This window comes from Piliocolobus tephrosceles, chromosome 14 (genome assembly GCF_002776525.5).
Source record: "Piliocolobus tephrosceles isolate RC106 chromosome 14, ASM277652v3, whole genome shotgun sequence".
Lineage (NCBI taxonomy): Eukaryota > Metazoa > Chordata > Mammalia > Primates > Cercopithecidae > Piliocolobus > Piliocolobus tephrosceles.
In genome coordinates, this window is record NC_045447.1 from 79,402,791 (window position 1) to 79,423,809 (window position 21,019).

The 21,019-nt window shown below is 37.6% G+C and overlaps 1 protein-coding gene across 1 annotated transcript in view; it reads left to right on the forward strand.

The window, feature by feature from the left end:
• Positions 1-21,019, forward strand: part of LOC111543248 (histone-arginine methyltransferase CARM1-like) — a 195,929-nt gene that overhangs the window by 45,666 nt on the left and 129,244 nt on the right. Inside the window, 1 exon segment of the mRNA XM_023213107.1 lies at positions 246-371. Coding sequence (XP_023068875.1) covers positions 246-371 — 126 coding nt within the window.

Consider the following 21,019-nt stretch of genomic DNA (forward strand, 5'->3'; position numbering starts at 1 on the left):
CCAATAAATAGGAGTCAGTGTTGAGCTCTGCTTTAATCCACATGGAGAGAATTGGTATTTGGCCATGATTAGATTCTTCTCATCTCTGATTCTCATATTCACATATGTCTAGGAGGCATTATATCAAGAAGACAGAAGTGGAACCTTGGGAACATGAGAGAAAAGTAGGAATGACACTTGTCAATACTTTTTACAAAGGCCAAAGTGAGTTTATCTAATCCCTTTTATCTTTTTACTCTATATAGACGATGACGTTTGTGTCTTTAAATGCGTACTCAATAGCGACACGGAATGTTGCCGTGTAGGGAAGGAGTCCATCTTGATTACTCTGGGGTACAGCAGTGCTTTGCTGAAGTTTGAGTCTCATGCTGGTAAGTTTTGTGCCTATCCAGACCTGCCGTCTTATTCAAAGAAGAATCTCCTGATTGGCTCACTTTTAGTGGTTACTGATTAGTTGGCTTTCAAAGCATGTTTCCTGATACAAGTCAATTCTCATGCATTGATGAAATGATTTTAAACTGGTCTTGGTACTTACTTGATACCATAGCTAGAGAACAATCAATCTTTTCCTAGAGTATGAGAATGTTTTTATTCTTAGCCCTCCTTTTGGTCTTCCTTCATCCAAAGCTGCAGGAGAGACCACCAAAGGTTGTCCAGATCTTCACCACTGTTGTCAATGCTCCTTGAAAATGAGGTTGTTTGCAGAAATGTGACTTTCAGTTTAAGTGTTGGTCAGAATGATTTCATCCTGTTTTTGTCTTTGAATCATTTATTGAGCATTTTTAGACTCTGGACAACAAAAATCAAACAACAGAGAAGTAAGTGAAAGTGTAACTAGAAGTATTTTAAGAAAGTACTGAACCACCCTCTGAAAGATTTCCGGTCTGATAAAGAAAATTAGAACCAACAATGCCTTGGGTCAACTTTGGATGGTTGAGTGTCATTTCTTTAACTTAGATATAAGTTGTTCCATCTCACATATGGTGTTAATCCACATCCAGTGTAAAATGCCAGCAGTGGTATGGATTCTTCTCTGGTTAGATAAAATATCCAAAGCTCTTTTATTATTAACTACCTTGTGATAAAGAAGTTAAACTGATTTCTAAACTGAATCTGGAGTCAGCCAGAGTGAGGAACTTTCTTTATCATATATCTATCCATATATCTATCTCTCTATTTATCCATCAATCTACTTTAATCACGAATTTCAGAGTAAATTTTAATAGTCAGCATATTTCACCTCCATATATTTCAACTTGTGTATCATTAATTAGAATTCAAAATTTGTTGATGATTTTTATTTGTTTCTATTGAGGTTAAATTTCTAAACTGTCCATTGAAATACACAAATCTTAAGATGCTATCATTCCTGAAAATTACCTCATGCCCTTTCCCAGTCATTCCCCACTGCCATTCTGCCAGGGGTAATCATCACTGTTCTGATATTTTTCCCACCATAGAGTAGCTTTGTCTTTTCTAGAACTTCCTATAAATGAAATAATTCAATATATACTCTCTTCATTAAGGTCACTCAGCATAGTGTTTTCAGGCTTGTCTATGTTGTTACAAGTATTAGTATTGTTCATTTTTATTGCTAAGTGATAGCCACAATTTGTTTATTCTCATTTTGATGGATATTGAGGCTGTTTCCAGGTTTTGGCTATTATAAATATGGCTACTATAAATATTCTCATTCCAATATATTTCTATACATAGTTCTTTTCATTTCTCTTGAGTCAAAAATCTAAGAGTAAAATTCCTGGGTCATAGAGTGAGCACATGATGAGTTTTATAGGAAATAGCCAGAATTTTTTTCGAAAGTGATTTTAGCATTTTACACTCCCAGCAACAAATAATGAATGACAGTTCTGGTTGTTCCACATTCTTGCTAACATTTGATCTTTCATGAGATACGAGTTATATCTCATTACAGTTTCAATTTCCATTTTCCTGATGTCTAATGATGTTAAGCACTTTTTCATGTGCTTATGAATTCAAACTGTTTTCCTGTTACTAATTGGTTGTGTGTCCATAGAGTAGTTGTTGTGTATATATCCAGGATACCAGGCTTGTATCAGATATGTAATTTACGGATGTTTTGTAGTTGCTTATTAATTTCCATAATGTTGTCTTATGTTGAGCAGAAGTTTTAAAATTGGAAGTCTAATTAATCATTCTTCTTCTTTGTTTATTGCTCTCTGTGTCCTAAGAGCCCTTTGCTACTTTCAATACTGAATGATTTATCCTCTATTTCCTTCTAGAAGTTTCATAGCTTTAGCTTTTATATTTTAGGTATGTAATTCATCTTAATTATTTTTCATATGGTATTAGGTATGAGGCCAAGAATTAGTTTTAGTTCATATGGATATTCCACTATTCTAATAATGTTTATTGAAAAGACATTTTCAAGTCAAATGACCAAATGGAAGTCTTGAACACTTTATTCTGTTCCTTTGATTATCCTTATACCAATATCATATTGTCTGGATTACCTGTAAAGTAACTCTTGAGGTCTCATAGTTTATATCGTTCAACTTAGTTCTTCTTTGTCATGATTGTTCTGGATCTTTTGGTCCTTTGCATTTCTGTATGCGTTTAGAATTAAGTTGTCAATTTCTACAAAAATGCTTGATCCAATTATAATTGAGATTGATCAATTTGGTGAGAATTGTACTTTTAACAATTTATTGAATATATTGAACAATTTATTGAATAGGCAAAAGAGAGCAACTGTCCTTGAGAGTTTCCCAATTGTACATAAAAGTCCAATATGCTACCATAAAGTATAATATTTGTTGCATTTTTTTGTGGATGATCTTTCTCAGATTCAGGAAATTCCCTTCTATGCTTAGTTTGCAGAAAATTTTATCATTGTTGGGCATTGGATTTTGTCGAACTTTTTAAAAACTATTGATATGATCATATTCTATAATTTTGGTTAATTTCTTTGAATGATGTGCTTTGTGTACAATTGACATTATTTGTTAAATGTTTGATAGAATTCACCTGTGAATTTATTGAAGCTTGAAATTTTATTCATGGTAATATTCATGGTAATTCTTTAATAGATATGGGGCTTTTCAGATTTTCTTCTTGTTTCAATTTGATATTTTATATCCTTTCATGGAATTTTCCATTTCATCAGAGATGTCAGATTCATTGTTCATAATTTGCTTGTTATCCTTTTAATTTTGTAAGATTTGTAATAATTTCTACTATTTCTTTTCTGATGGTTGTTATTAATGTTTCCTCTCCCTTTTTTTGATCAGGTAGGGGTTTATCAGTTTTTCAACAAATCAAATTTGGCTGTATTAGTTTCTCTATAGTTTTTCTATTTTTTTATTTCATTGATCTCTAGTCTTATTTTTATTATTTTCTTCATTTTGCATTCTTTGGGCTTACTTTGCTCTTTTGTTACAGCTTCTTATAGTGCAAACTTAGGTCACTAACTTCATTCTTTTATTCTTTTCTAATATAATTTCTTAAAACCATTAGGTTTCCACTAAGCATGGATTATCTATGCAACCAAATTTTGGTACGTTGCATCATCATTATTATTCAGTTTAAAATATATGCTACTTTCTATTGTAATTACTTATTTGATCCCTGGGATAATGAGAAGTGGTTTAATTTCCATGTACTTGGGAATTTTTCATATATCTTTCAGTTATTGAAGCTGGACATTCTAAATGTTGTGCTGTCAAGTGTCTGGATTTTGTAACCTTCCTTTAAGGAAAATTGAGGTTTGCTCAGATAGACAGATTAGCTAGTATAGATCAGCTTGATTCTTCTGAGGCTTATTTTTAGCTTTGCTATGGCTAAGAAATCTTTATTCCAGGTCTAGTTTAGATATGCTACTAAAGTATGACCAAACTGAGTTTTCTGATGTATGTCTGAGGTGTTCAACAAAGTATTTTCACTCTGACTGGTTGAAACTATAAACTTTCTCCATGTTGTATTATCTCTGGGAATTGTTCAGCTTACAACAATTAGAGCTCTTTAAAGTTGTTCTTTTCCCATAGAGGTTTTTGTCCACTTGTGGAAACTTACCCTATACATGTGCTGCTTAGAATTTATCAAGCTAGAGACTCAAGGGGAGCCTTTTGCAGATATTTTGAGCTCCCTCTTGATATAACTTTCTGTTTGATAATCCACTGTGGAAATTCCAGCAGCAGCGTCAGCCTCCCTGAATACCATTCTTTGTATTTTCAACTCAGTAAGACCACTTTGCTCTATTTTGCTTCCCACTCCCTACACTGAAGTCTGGATAGTGCCTCAAGGCAGAAAACCAACTTAATCATAGCACTGTCCTTATTGGTTTACCTTCTTTCAAGGATCACAGTTTGGCATGGACTGTTCGCCATTGTGTGACAACTATTGTTTCACACATTTTGCTTAGTTTTCTTATGCCAATGGGTGGGAAGGTATGGTAGCACTTAATGTCATGATTATGAGCAGAGAAGTCCTCCATATTTCTTTGAAGAAAAAGAAATTCATACACTCAGAACCCTTTAGATTTGGATGAAAAGCCAGACTCAATCAACATTTCCATTCCTCTGTATTCTCATTCTAACACACTTCCTTGCCCATTCATGCAATTGAACAGAGTCAGAACCTTCTGCTCTCAAAGCCAGGCAAAACAGACTTCAACTCATAAAATATTTGCAAATGCTTCCTTCCAATCAATGGTAGCCTTTTAGACTTCAATATTCCTATAATGTATGCAAATAACATGTTTCTATTATTTCAGGAATCTTCCTGTGATCTTAAAGTGTGTCTCCAAAATACTGACCACTGACACACAGGGCTACCATTACAGACCATATTAAAAAGCCATTTTTTTTAAATCAAGAATCGTGAAGAATCTGAGATTTTATCCTATTTGCAAGGTAACAAGTTACAATGTCACTGTTTCATGGATGCTGACAAAGGACATAGGAATCCTGGGTCAGAGATAAAAGACTTTATTACTCAGAGAAAGAGCAGTAGCCAGAGGGTCAGCAAATTGTCAGTTCTGTGAGCCCCAGTTCCCACAGGCAGATGCAGAGGCCAGGTGGTTACCTATAGATGCAGTCAGTTGCATTATAGGAGAGGATCACTGAGCTTGGAGAACCTGCTATTTTATAGCAAGAAGTAAGAAAGCCTGCCTTTATTCCAGAGGAAGATGTCACTTCATCCCTTGAGGTTGCTTGCTGCATACATAACTCTGAGAAATAGCCCAGGCAAAGAGTGGTCAAAGTCTTGCTTTCTTGGCATACTCAGCAAGATGGGTACGAACCCCAGTATGAGACCGATGGAGGAATGTCTCCCAATACTTTTGCTCCATGTGGAGGAGTGAAAAGATACTCCTATGTATAGACACACAAACACTGAGAGAATGTTAGTATAGGAAGCTTAATTCATAGATCTGATCAAACCAGACACACACACATGCATGAACAATCTTTGTAGGAAAAACAGACATGGATGAGGGAATTTAGAATTTCTTCTACAGCTAAGATAAAATGATATTTGTAGTATAAGATATTCCATAGTGTACCTTTTCTTAATAATTCAACTGTGACAAGCCTCACATCTTGAAAAATTGTGCCCCCACCAACCCGATTGTAGAGAGGGAGATGCTTCAGTCATTCAAGATATCCTGAAAACTATAGAGAAACAACACTGAATGAGGATAAATACCAACCTTAGGGCTGTTCACTTATTTGAGGGGACCAGATATCCATTAGATAAAAATAATTTAAGGAGACTTGAAACAGAAATACAACCAGATATCCAGATAGCAATAAACCAGAAATAATTTAGAAACGGATTCAGTAAGAGCAAAATCACTCTGTCAGCACAGTTAGATGCAACCAGAAGCCAAGGAAGACAGGCATGGGTATAAGGGGTTTGTAAGTTATACTTCGTGGGCAGTACAGCTTGGTAAGCCCTGGTGGATCAGTCCATGTGGACATCTTGGTGAGTCCTTTATGTTAAAAGTGAAAAAAAAAAAAACCAAACCAGTTTTTGAATACTGAGTTTTATCTGCAGCAATAAAACATATATGAAGGAATTCTGCCTTCACAACAACTGGCTGCCAGATAAAGACAGCCATGTTAACTTATATTTATAGGTCAAATATAATATCTTACAATCCTGATTGGAGTACATTTGGATCAGTTTTAATAAAAACAAGAAATTCCTATCTTCAGTAATGAAAATCAGGATAAGCTTTAACTCAGGATGTGCCTTGGAAGGTCCCAGATGGCCCAGATCCCAGGTGGCAGTGGATCTTGATTGTCGTTTGTCAGCCTGGGTGTTGACAGAAGGCTGTCTACTTATATCACTGCCTATCGGATACAATCGCTGAGTATTCAAGATGTGTGCTGATTTCCTGGAATAAGAGGATATGGAGTTTGAAATGCAAGGCTTTTATTTTATATTTAGAAGTGAGTGAACAGCTGCCAAGTGTCTGTTACTTGGGTAAGAAAAAAATCCACCTTTACTGGGGAGTTGACCTGTATTGATAATTAGGAGGCACCACTAGGAAAGAAATGATCAAATATATAAATATGACAGTGTGAGGACTATTTCGTCCCTCTCTTCCTTCTTCAGAATTGTGACTCAGTGATTTCCAAGCCTGATTTAGTCATATGTCAGATAATCTCCAGTAATCTCAAATACTAGTATGAAATCCTAAAAATAAAATATATTTTAATTCATTGTATTTTGGAAGCAGTGGGAATGTTTAATGAGTGCCTTTCTTTTCTTTTTTTTTTTTTTTTTAAACAGAGTCTCGCTCTGTCACCCAGGCTGGAATGCAATGACACAGTCTTGGCTCAGTGCAACCTCTGCCTCCCAGGTTCAAGTGATTCTCATGCCTCAGTCTCCTGAGTAGCTGGGATTACAGGCACGTGCCACCACACCTGGCTAATTTTTGTATTTTTAGTAGAGACGGGGTTTTATCGTGTAGTCCAGGCTGGTCTTGAACTCCTGATCTCAGGTGATCCACTTGCCTCGGCCTCCCAAAGTGCTGGGATTATAGGCGTGAGCCGCTGAGCCTGGCAAAGTATCAAAAATTTAAAAAAATTTTTTTTTAAGTTTATTTAATGGACTTATGGTGATACCTGTGAAACACTGGCTATATACTTACAAGATATCAGCAAGGTTAATTCCTGTTCATCTATCCATTCATCCATTCATTCAACAAATATTTATTGAGAATCACTTATGTGCCAAGTACTTCTTTATGTGCTGAAGATAGAGCACTGAATAAATAGAAGCTCTTACAGTTACAAAGCTGACATTTTAAGGAAGGGACACAGACAATAAACAAATAAACATATAGTGAGTTGTGTGTGATAAGTGCAGAAAAGACAAACCAGAATAAGAAACAAAATGACTGGGGATTAAATGCATGTACTGTATATAGGTAATTTTGGAGGGGGGTAGCCTCATAGTAAGATGACATCTGAGTAGAAAATTTCAATGGGGATGGGGAGAAGCCATGTGCATCTGCGCTAAGGGTGGTCCAGACAGAGGGAGCAGAACTACAAAGCCCCTGAGGCAGGATGTGTTCAAAGGATGGAGAAGTCAGGAGACAGGATCAGATTGCTAGAGGCCTGGTCAGGTGAGACACTGGGGACCATAATGAGGACTTTAGCTATGTTCTGAGGGAGATAAGAAGCTTTGAAGAACTTGTAGCAGGGGCTTGACATGGTCTGGGAATTATATCTTTTTATATACTTTTTAAAAGTATGCATTTATACCCTCTCTTATTGTAATTCTCATAGCAGACCCATGAGGTTGGTATATTTTATTATTCACATTTTTCAGCAAAGACACTAAGGCTCACAAATATTAAGGAAATTGCCTAGGTGACAAAAAATAAAATGCAAGGCCCCTTCTCTTTCTATGTCCTCCAGACTTCCCCTTTGCCTTTCATTGCATTGGCTGCTGCCATCTAACGTAGAAAACTCATGTCATTATATGGGATGATATCAAGAACATGGGAAAACCAACTTTTATCAACATTTCACTAACTGAAAAAAACAAATAAAGACACTGGCAGACTTTATTCTGGGGATTTATGAGTCATGGAAGTTTTCTTCAGGAATTAGAAAAATTTTCAAACTTACAGAACAGTTACATAAACATAACAGAGAACTTATGGATACCCTTTAAATAGATTCATTAATGTATAATATTTTGTCACATTGGGTTTATCACTTTCTCTGTATGAGTGTGTGCATATATATAATCACATAATTTTATTTCTGAACCTTTTGAGAGTAATTTACATATGACACATTCCTTTACCCTTTGTATTTCATTGGGCATTGCTATGAATAAGAATATTCTCTTACATAACCACAGTAGAGTTATCAAATTCAGGAATTTAACATTTATACAATATTTGTTTGATCTATAGCCCATAGTCCAATTTCATAAATGGTCCCAATTTATGCCTTTAAACCATATTTTCCCCTCTCCATTACTGGATCTGGCCCAGGATCAAGTCTTGCATTTAGTTGTCATGTTTCTTTAGTCTCCTTTAATTTGAAACAGTTCTTCAGCCTTTTCTTTCTTTCATGACATTGAGATATTCAAAGAATATGGACCAGTTATGTTATAGAATATTCCCCATTTGTGTTTCTTTTCTGATTTCCTCATGAAAAGATTAGTTTACACATCCCCAGGCAGAAAACTACTCAATTTCTATTGTGTCCTTCTCAGGATATCACATCAGGGAGCACCAAAGCCTATCTACCCCTCATTGGATTTGGTCACCAGGTCAGGGTTTTTTCCAGTTTCTCCACTGCAAAGTTACTCTTCTTTCCCTGTTAGCCATAACTCATAAGCAATCTGTGCGCACTTTGAGATCCCACAAATATCCTGTTCCTCATCATACAGCCTCTCACCTCAAATTTAGTATCCAATAGTTATCCATGGCTTTGGAAAGACAGTTGATCTTTTTCTGTGTTAGCCTTGTATCCTGCAACCTTGCTAAGTCACTTAGTTCTTAAAAGATTTTTTTGGATAGATTCCTAGAATGTTCTACATTAAGTGGTTATATCAGCTGTGATTAGAGACAGTTTTACTTTCTTCTTATCCTGTCTGTATGTCTTGCCTTCCTTCCTCTTTTTTTTTTTTTTTTTCTTTTTTTGCCTTATTGTACCAGCTAGGACCTCTAGTACAATGTACAGTGTTGTATAGAGGAGAGTGAGCATCCTTGCCTCTTTCATGAACTCAGGAACATTTAGTTTTCCTCATGTTAGCTGTAGATTTTTAAAAAAATAGATGCCCTTTATTAAGCTGAGAAAGGTCCATTCTATTTCTAATTTGCTAAGAGTTTCTACTTTGAATGTATGCTTCATGAAATGCTTTTTCTGAATCTACAGAGATGATTATATAATTTTTATTTTAGTCTGTTAATATATTGATTTTTCAATGTTAAAACAACCTTGAATTTCCAAGTTAAACCTCATTGTCATGATGTATGACCCTTTTAATATATTGCTAGATTAACTTTGCTAGAATTTTATAAATAATTTGTGTGTCTGTGTTCATTTGGTATTGCTTTGTAGTTTTCTTAATGCCTTTGTGGGGCTTTGGTATCAGAGTAATATTGGCCTTATAAAATGAGTTGGGACATGCTCCCTAATCTTTGGGGAACTGTATAGAATTGGTGTCATTTCTTCAAATATCTCATGTTTTATATTGATAATAGGTCTTGTCTTTTTATTTTCTTGACTAACCTAACAAGAGGCTTATCAACTTTATTGATCTTTTCAATGAAACAGCTTTTGGTTTCATTCATTTTTCTCTGTTTTATCCATTTTCTATCTTAATTGATTCTTTCTCTCGTCTTTGTTATTTTCTTTCCTCTGATTACTTTGTTTCTCTGATTACCCTTCTCCAACTTAAGCTTAGATTGTTAAATTCTTTCCTTTGTTGTATGGACTCCTTTAATGCTGAACATTTCTTTCTACCCTGTGCTCTAGCAACATCTCATAAATTTGAGTATGTTGTGGTTTCCTTCTATACAGTTCAATATATTTTCTAATTTTTATTGTTATTTGCTCTTTGACCTATGGATTTATTTTTTGATCCATGGATAATTTGGGCATGTTTAATTTCCAATCATTTGGGGATTTTCCAGATATCTTTTTGTTATGATTTCTAGTTGAATTCTTTCATGATCTGGGAAAATGCTCTGTATGATATGAATGGTTTCACATTTGTTGGAGTCTGTTTTATGGCCCACAATATGGTCCGTGTTGGTGAATGTTCCATGCATACTTAAAAAGAATGTATGTTTTGTTCTTGTTGGGTGGAGTTTTCTCTAAATATCAGTTGGGTCAAGTTGGTTGATCCCTAAGGGTTCTTGGTCTACTTGTCCTATTAATTATTGAGGGGGGATCATTGGAATTACAAACTGTGTTTATGTTTTATATCCCTTTCCTGTATCATAGATGATATTTCATTGAGTATATGTGAAGTTATGCTTCAAACAATTACATAAGAAGGCAAAAAGTAAAGACTCCAAGTTTCTACCGGCTGTTTTTCCATTTTTTTTCTAGCAGCTGTTTTTCAATTTTCTCTCTTATAGGGAAAACTCATACTTCACTTAAACCCAGCTGGAGCATGACTGCTCCATGCCTCTCTGCTCTCAGTATTTATTATAGACCATATTCTCTGGTCCCTGTTTCCTGCTGAGCATGTGCACAAAATATGCATTCTACTGAAAGATTTATGGGTAAAATAACATGATGTTGGAATTTGCTTTAAAATGTACAGCCAAAAAACAAAAACAAAAAAACCCCCAAAAGTCATGGCAGTACAGATGAATTAAGATGACAAAATCTTAACAAATGTTAAATCTTGGGAATAGGATTCTCTATATCAATCTATCTATGTACATTTGAAATTTTTCATAATAAAAGTTGAAAAAACTCATAATGTTTGAAAAGTCTACAAAAACATTATTTAGGGTATGAGGAGCTACAAAGGAACAATGTTACTCATCTACAAGTTGATTAATCTGCTGGCCATCTAAGGTGTATTGATCAAGAGTTTTGGAGCTGCCTTGAAATGCTCTCTTAACAATTACAGTAGCAATAGCAGGAGGATGGGGTGGCTTACTAATGGAACTTGAGAATCTTTATTGTTTGGAATTTGCTGCATTTGACTATTAGCTTCTGGGTGAAGTAGAACATAGTTATTTGTTATAGGACACACTGTGCTCAGCATTAACATTTGTATCCGCCTCTTTCTTCTTCAAAATGCTTTCAAATGTCTTAGTTTTCCTAGGAACATGAAAGAAATATGTATCATTTAATAAGTTAACACAAAAGAAAATGTTCTGGCAGGGTGCAGTGGCTCACGCCTGTGATCCCAGCACTTTGAGAGGCCAAGATAGGAGAATTGCTTGAAGCTAGGGGTTTGAGACCAGCCTCGGCAACACAGGCAGACCTTGACTCTACAAAAAAAAAAAAAAAAAAAAATGAGCCAGGCATAGTGGTATTCCCCTGTTACATATATATGTATGTATGTATGTATGTATTTGTATATATATGTATATATATGTATTCAATATATGTGTATATATGTATACAGCAATATATATGTGTGTGTATATATATGCATATATATATATACAGAGAGAGAGAGACAGAGAGAGAGAGACAGAGAGTCTTACTCTGTTGTCCAGGCTGGAGTGCAATAGTGTGATCTCATCTCACTGCAACCTCCACCTCCCGGGCACAAGCAATTCTCCTGCCTCAGCCTCCAGAGTAGCTGGGATTACAGGCACCTGCCACCACACCTGGCTAATTTTTGTATACTTAGTAGAAACGGGGGCTTTACCATGTTCGCCAGGCTGGTCTCGAACTCCTGACCTAAGTGATTCGCCCACCTCAGCCTCCCAAAGTGTTGGGATTACAGGCATGAGCCACTGCACCTGGATGGCAATATATTTTAAAATAATAAAAAAAAAAAATGTCTTTTGATCTAACTTCTAGGAATTTAACCTAAATATATTCATAAATGAGGAAAATGAAATTTAAGAAACTATTAACATTAAATCATTATTTGTAATAGCAACATACTGAAAACAACAAACAAAACAAAACTGTTCATCTTCAGTCGATGGGTGGTTTGGAATACCATACAGCTATTTAAATTTTTTACTTATGAAAATAACTTTTAGTTCAATTGAAATTTTCTGTTCTTGGCTAAAATTAAAGCAAGTTTATTAAGAAAGTAAAGGAATAAAAAAATGTCTACTCCATAGGCAGAGCAGCAGCATGAGCTGCTTGACTGAGTATACTTGTAGTTATTTCTTGACTACATGCTAAATAGGGGGTGGATTATTCATGAGTTTTCTGGGAAAGGGGTGGATATTTCCTGGAACTAAGGGTCCTTCTCTTTTTTAGACTTAACTAGGGAACACTATTTATACTGTCCGTTACTCAGTTTAAGAATTATTTATTCAGTGTTTAGAACTCCCAGTCCTTCGGGTACTGCGCTGGGTGCTAAGGATGTAATATTTTATTTTATTGATTTTCTATTTTTTGAGCACTTTGTCGCCAGATAAGTGCCTCCCACAAACCTCTCAACTTCTCTTTGTAAGAGAAACCTCCCTGTGCTTCCCAGATAAGGTGATACCCCCAAACCAGTTTGATTCATGTACTCTCAGGAGATTATATTGCATCCTATGGACCCACTGACCATGTATGAAGAGGCGGTGTGCTATATTAAACTCACCTCAGGAAAGGAAACTCTTTATTAAGAATTTATTGATGAGACAATATGTTGTCAGTCCACTTATAGAATTTCCATATTGGGAAATTTCCATATTGTGCCCTCCAATGTAGCTTTTTACAACCCTCCCTACCTTCTAAAGGCCTTCTTCACCTATTATGGCACCTGTGTGGCTGTGAAGGACTTGAGTATGCCACCCCTTTCTAGGGTAGGCCATGGAGGAGCAGGCAAGGGCTAGTTTGTGTGCTCAAGGACTATCATAGTCCACATGGCACCTTGTCCAAACTGGGAAGAAAAAAAAACAACCTTCCTTAAGACAGTTTTTTTCTTTCATCTGTCAGAAAGTTATCATGATATACTGATTTTGTTAGAAAAATGAATTCACTGCCATTTGCTAAAGAATTTATAATAAATAAATCCATGATGCTTTTGATTAAAAAAAAATATCGTCCCAGGGTTGTGCAACACACATCTTGCACAACTGTACATGGCTGTCTTGTATACTTAAATTAAGTAAGGTCTGTATTTCATAAGGAAACTTATGGAAAACCTATAGGCTTTCCTGAACATTCCATTATGCTGGAAAAGTGATCTGAGTTTGGAGCAGATCATTAAAAGAACAAGGAAGATCACAGAGTGACAGCAAGATCACCCTTATTTAATTTTCTCTTTCATTAAGAGAAAATACTTTGTTCTTTCTAACAAGCAGCTGTTCCAGCTCAAACTCTGTTCTGGACCAGTCTTGGGGGTAGGAGGAGCAAAATCCAGGGAGGGATGGTTGAATGGGAGAAGGAAAAAAAGTAGAGGAGATTTCTGAGAGGTAACGTGAAGGAGGAAAAGACTTTTTTTCATTTGGTTTGTGGTTGCTAGACCTTCTTGCCCACACAGAACTGATCCTGGGAAGCTGTTTTTCTGGGCCTGAAAACGACTTCTCTCATTAGTGATTATTGTTACCTATTCAGGGTTCTTCAGAGAGACGGCCCTTTCATTTTCGTGTTCTCAGCTCAACATTCATTTATTCCTTTTCTATTTTTCTTTATTCATCTTTTTCCATTTATTTATACAATAACTGTTTTTGAGCACCCGAGAAAGGCACTATTACAGATCCCTGTTCTCATTGACAGACCATGTTCTAAATAGAGCTTCTGCACAAGCAGGTGCTTCAGAGAACCCCTCTCAACTGGAGATACGTTGTAGTTTGTTCAGATTCCATGTTAAAATTTATTTTTCATTATTGTATTTGAGATAAAAATAAGGTTAATATATCACTATTACCATTTTGGTTTAATTATTTTCAGCATTTTTGTTTTGTATTCATTTTTGAATAGTTGTGATCATTATTTAAATGTTATATTCACTGTCTTCATTTAACGCTGTATAATAAGCATATTTTCATCTTTGTTTGACTTTATATCTTCAAAAATATATAAATAATATTCCACACAAGAATTCCTGTAATTTGCTTAACCAATCACCTAGAGTAGAACATTTAAATAGTTTCTGCTTTTTCTGTCATAAACAATATTTTTTCTATTATAATTGGTAATAGCAACTTTGAAAATTATAAATAAATAGACGTCTTTGGGTGGGTAGGTTTTGGATGATTTCATTCAGATCAATCCTAAGAGGCTGGACAACTCTGCCAAAGTGTATGAACTTTTGTTTTTTGCTCTGCTACGTGCTGCCAAATTGCTTCCCAAAACACATGTTCTGTTTTGTGATTTATGATGATTACAGCAGTGTTTGAATGTATCATTTCATTGAAACCTCACAAAATTGGACATTGGAGGTTTTTAAATACTGCCTAATTCAGTTGTTCTAAAAAAAAAAAAAAAGCACATCCTTTAAATTTGTATTTCTTTACATTGTATTGATGTGAAACTGAGGAGGATTTTGTTAACATACCAGAATTTGATCTTGGGACACTGGGTGGCATCATCTCTCTGCCATCGAGAAACCATCTACTCAGGCAGTGGCGGTCATCAGAGCTGTTCATGGGCATTCATTCTTGTCTCCTTCTTCCAGTCGCATGATGAGATTATACTTCCCTACTCCCTCGAAGTTAGGTGTGGACATATGGCTTGCTTTGTCCAATGAGTGTGAGTGAGAGCAATGTGTCACTTCTGACTGAAGGTTTTACACATCATTGTGAGAATCATCATGTCCCTGTTTTCTTGCATCCATGATCCCAGGCACTTTCTAGCCTGGGGTTTTGGATAAGGATAACATGCAGCAAAGGCCCTACAGTGGTCTGTGATGGACATGCAGAATAACTGAGAAGTAAATTTGTTATAGGGCACTGAGATTTGAAGATTGTGTGTTACAAAGCACAGCCAACTGTCCTGACTGATTTGGTCAATGTGAACAGTTCAGTTGCCTGCACTGCTGTGCCACAGCACTAGGGTGCCAGGCCATTGCAACACCGCAGAGCACTGCAGCAGATCTTGGAGTCAGGTGCTTTTCAAAACAAGGAAAGAGTTCAGTGGTATTTATGTATAATCCATTCAATTCCAAGCAACAAAGTGGGTGACAACACTATGCCATCTGCCAGCTCAAATTATTTTTGTCATCTCAGATTAAAAATTCTCTTTTAATATTCAGCAGGGAAATGACTTAATGCTGGTTGGCTTTGGGCAAATTTTTAAAAATTGCTTTTCTTTTACAACAGGCCCATAAAAGCTAATGAAAAGAGCCAACATGTATTGATCATTCATTATGCTTCAGAGGCCATGCCAAGCATCCTACCAACATAATCCCCTTCATTTCTTTTCAAAAGGTGCTATAATCATTGCTAGTTTACAAAGAAGGAGGCTCAGAGTCAATATCTCTTGTCAAGGTCATTTGCTGGTTAATAGGAGTGCCAGGATTTGAACCAAGCCCCATGTAATTCCAGGGGCTGGGTAGCAGCCACTGCACAATAGGGGACACACTGGTTCTTCTGAAGCTTTCTCAAGGCCCTTCGTGTGGCCCATTTGATTCTGTCAGGTCGTTGTCCTTTACTGCTATCTTCTTTCCCTATTTCCTGCCTTTGCTACATTGGCACCAAGGCTTTTATCCTATGCATGATTTCATCCATCTAACACTCACCAAACGGACACCATACAGATGCTAGAGACACAAAAATCAATAGAACCTAGTTCCTGCCCTCTAGGAGCTTACACTCCAACAAATAGAAGTACAATATAAGCCATAAATGCAAGCCTCAGATGTACATGTTAAAATAACCAAAAGAAACAGATGACCTTCATTTAACTAATATATTTCATTTAACCCAGTATCTCTAAAGTGTTATCATTTAAATATGAAAGCAGTATAGAAAATTATTAATGAGACATTTTACATTGGTTTTCTTTTTACTATGTTTTTGAAATCTAGTACATTTTATTTTGTACTTAACAGCACATGTGAATTTTGACTAGCCCCATTTCAAGGGCTCCATCACCTCCTGTGATTAATGGCTATTGTATTGCCCAGAGCAGGTCTTGAGGGAAAGATAAAGGCACCAATGGTTATTTCAAAGTAATGGGGAGAGTGATAGGACAGAAGTCCAGCAGGCGTCGTGAGACCACAGCAAAGGGAGACTTAGCCCAACCTGGAACTCCAGAGAAGCTTCCAGAGGAAGACACCTGTGCTGAGTAAAGGCAGAATGAGGCTCAGTCATGAAGGGCCTTGTAGGAGAAGCCAAGGAGTATGATTTTCTGTGCATGACCCTCTTCAGCTTTACAATGTTCTTCCACGTACACTAGAACATTTGGGAAGAGCAGCAGCTCTCAAAGTAGGCATTTGTGGTGATCAAGACTGCTAGTTGTCTCCCCATTCTATTCGCTCCTTCTTCCACAGTAACAGAAGTCCTATATTTTTAGGTGTGGCAATGGGTGTAGTTAAAAATCTGCACCTCCCAGTGAGCCTTGCAAGTAAAGATAGTAACTGAAGTCAGGTAGGGTTTATGCAAAATTTCCTTAACACAGGCAAACTCAGAGAAAAGGCATGTCATTTCCTCATTGCTTCTTCCTATTTCTCGCTGCCAGGAGTGTAGACATGATTTCCAGAGCTGCAGCAGTCACTTTGTGACCTCAGGGCACTGTAAGGATGGAAAGTGTGCCCTAAGCGCATCAGAGAAGGATGCCTTTGCCTTGTCCTTCCCTGTGTCTGCATCTGTGGAACTGCTGAACCATCTAATTCTGGACTTCTGTTATGAGAGAGAAAAATAAATTACTAATTCATTTAATCTAATTTGGGGGAGTTTTTTTGTTTTTATATACATACAAATCTAATCTTGACTGATACAAAATACATAACTCACCAATGAGCTAATATTAGCTATATTAGCTCATTTTACAGGGAAGTTCCTAATATTAACTATATTAGCTCATTTTGCAGAGAAGTTCGCCAAAAATCTGAAAAATTAAGTGACCAAACAATCATCATACAAGGAGTAGTAGTGTCAGAGGTAAAACTGAAGCCTGGGGATTCTGGCCCCCAAAGCCTGTGCTTTACTTATTGTACCATTTTGTTTTCCGAGGATGTGGTTTTCTGCTACTCTCTTCCCTCTATTTCTGCACATTTTCAGGATAGCTGTGCAGAACAGTGGCTGTAGAGTACCAGGTCACAATGAATCACATCCTGTATGGAGCATCTGGTATGAACTAGTATAGTGGCCACTTTGTCCTAGCCCCTACTGTGACACGGGTGGCCTTTGCCTTGACCATCTGGCAGGAGGTCCATAAAATATCTGGGCAATCATGCGACCATCTCTTCCCCTTTCCTAAGTCCCCAGTCCCAGGGCTAGTTTCTGGCCCTCAGGGTTCCCTCCTGCTTCCACTGAGTTCTCTTGGCTGAGCAGAGAGAAGATTCAACTGAGCCTTTCTCATCCTGCAGGTACTGGATTGTGCAGGCACCTGGCTTGCACATCTCTGTCTTCCTGCTGTCTGCCCCCTGGCTATGGCATTACTCAATTACCATCCCTAGCACATGGTGGTAATACTCAAATCTGTCAATTCTGCAACTTGTCGGCTGCTCTACAGAAGGCTCAGTGGGAAAGGAGGTTGCCGACTCAAAGCTAAACGTAATTTTATACCACTTGCAGAACTCAGTCAACCACAAGACCCATATTGCTTGCAAGTTGGCCAAATCAATCAATGGTTTATTGAACATCTTCACTGACCTCCAGAACTACCATTAGCTCTATCCTCACTGCCAAGAAATGGCCTGAGCCAACTGCCTGGTGTTGCCTGCCTCACTGGTTTCAGGTGTGGTCAGGCTGTAGCCATGGCCTTTGGGATAGGATATAAGTAAGCTGACCTAGCACTCATCACTCCAGGATTTCTCTAGCCTTACATGTCAGTCTGTCTTCACTTTTGGAAAGAGGAGCATGTCTGCCTCTTAGTGCATCTGGACCCAGAGCAGGGATGAAAATTTTTTTTCTGTGAAGGGTCAGATAGTAAATACTTTAGGCTCCATGGGCCATGGGCTTTGTTGCAGTCACTCAGCTCTGTCACTGTAGCATGAAAGCAGCCATAGACAATATGTGTACAAATGAATGTGGCTGTGCTACCGTAACACTTTATTTATGGACACTGAAATTTGAATTTCATATGATTTTCATTTGTCACAAAATATTATTCTTTCTTTGATTTTTTAAACCATGTGAAAAACATGAAGACTATTCTTGGCTGATATGCTATATAGAAAGAGACAAAGGGCTGGATTCGGCCTGTGGGCTGTAATTTGCCAACCTCTGATCTAGAAGGAGAGGAATATGGTGGTTAAAAGCATGACCTTTTGCAAAACCTGTGGATGTTAGCAACCAGATGTGTAACTTAACGTCTGCTGCTTCATCTTTCTAATCTTCAGTGTCCTCATTTATGAGATGGGGATAGTTCCAATACATACTACAGAGGACTACTGGTTGACTAAATGAGATAATCCAGCTACTCTGGAGGATCTCCTGAGCCCAGGAGTTCAAGGCTGAAGTGAGCTATTATTGTGCCACTGCACTGCAGCCTCGGTGACAGAGCAAGACCCTGTCTCAAAGAAAAAAAAAAAAAAAGAAAGAAAGGAAAAAGAAAAAGATGTATATCATTCAGGATACTGTGAGGCTCCACTATGGGTCCAGTGGTGAGCTAGGCACTCTAGGAGATCAAAACATAAACCAGATACAGCTGCACACTCCCCAGGAACATGGAGTCCAGCAGGGAGGTGGCCATGTGCCCCAATAATTGTCACGTGTGGCAGAGTGATTTTGTCTGCAAGAGAGGCACAGCAGTGACAATTTGTCATCTCACTGTGTGCAGTACTGCTTCTTAGGGTTTTGGAATGCTCAGGGTGTCTGCTCAAAGAGACAGCAGACCCACCTGGGACTGCCACACAAAGTCAGTCCTTGCATTTCTGCTAATCTCCTGCAGCCCACAACTGTGCTGCAACATTTTAAATCCAGCATCACCATTGACTTTGCCAGTACCCCTTGCCCTTTCATCTGCTCACGGTCCCTTGGGAACCACAGGGGTAGAACTTCCATTTTCCATCATTTGTAATGTAGTCCAGTTCACCTTGTCACTGGTGAATTTCTATTAAATAGAAGGTATTCTAATAAAATGTATTCAGTTTTTTGATAAGTCATTTACAAGTGAGGTGAGAAATATGGTAATCTATGTTTTTATGTGTTAGCATTATTTTAACTTCTACTTAGAAATGAACCATACCCTTACCTCTTTTTGTAAGATAACTGATTTCACCCAATCTGGCCACCAACCAGAATCCTAACTGGGCTATCACCTGGGGACCACCTAGACTATGTTCCTGTCTTTAGTTATAGAATTTTTAAGCTCAGCCCTTAAAGACAAAAATAACAAAGTGACTTCTTGTAAATTACTGGAATCTCCATATGGTTTTAACAGCATACGGTTCTCCAAATTGTTTTCTGTTATATTATGTATAAATCATAGGACATACTTCTGAGACTAGAATAATAAAAAGTGATGTTCAGATGCTAACAGCTAATCTCGCTTCCAGAAAGAATTGATAAATCCCATAATAACAGTCCTGATAAATTCATTTTGTCTCCTGAAGTCTTCCTGGATCAACATTACCCACGAGTTCTTCTGTGTGCTGTCTGCTCATGTCCTGTGCTGTTCCATGCCCCATTCGTCTCTCAGGATCTTGAATCAGGGATTTTATAACAATTGCAGAGCTTTTTTATGTTTCTTTGACTGTTATGACTCAAGTCCATGCTTCTCAAGTAGTGATCTCTCCCTTCTGCCTTTTTGCAAACCCTTTAGGAGAGTTCTTTTCTTCCAATGTACTTTAAAAATGCTGCTGCAGCTACCAGTTACCTTGGGAATTACTTCTCTCATTTTTGCACTGTTATAGTTTCTTTCTGCTCTGTCCACTCTTTGATCTGCCTTCTGCTGTGATGGCAGGAAGGGTTTCTGAGGTTATTCTAAAATTTTGAAGTATGAAAGGAGTTTCCAAGTTGGGTATGACATGGAAAGCTTGTCTGCATAGGGCTGCTGTGTAACATAATTCCAAGGAACACCGTTCTCTTCATAGCCTATGTGCAAATTGGAGTTGTGCAGTGCACAATCTGCATGGTGCCAGCTGCCCTGGGGTCCCAGGGGACAGGACTCATTTGAGACGATGATGAGTACTCTGTATTCTGTTGCCTTTCTCGTGAAGAAAAACGAGGAAGAGGAGGAGGATGCAGATAAAGAGGAGAAAAGAAGAACAGTACTTTGATGGAGCTTCTTTTGTGCTAGGCAGTCTGCCAAGCACTTTATATATATGTGATGGCTGATATTGAGCGTCAACTTGATTGGATTGAAGTATGCAAAGTATTGTTTCTGGGTGTGTCTATGACGCTGTTGCCAAAGAAGATTAACATTTGAGTCAGTGGACTGGGAGAGGCAGACCCACTGTCAGTCTGGGCGGGCACCATCCAATCAGCTGCCAGCATAAAAGCAGGCATGGAAAGAGCAGACTTGCTGAGTCTTCAGGCCTGCATCCTTCTCCCATGCTGAATGCGTCCTGCCTTCAAACATCGCACTCCAAGTTCTTCAGTTTTTGGACTCTTGGGGTTACACCAGTGATTTGCCAGGGGCTCTTGGACCTTTGACCACAGACTGAAGGCTGCACTGTCAGCTTCCCTACTTTTGAGGTTTTGGGATTCAGACAGGCTTCCTTGCCCCTCAGCTTGCAGACGGCCTATTGTGAGACTTCACCTTGTGATTGTGCGAGCCAATAAACTCCCCTTCATATATACATCTATCCTATTAGT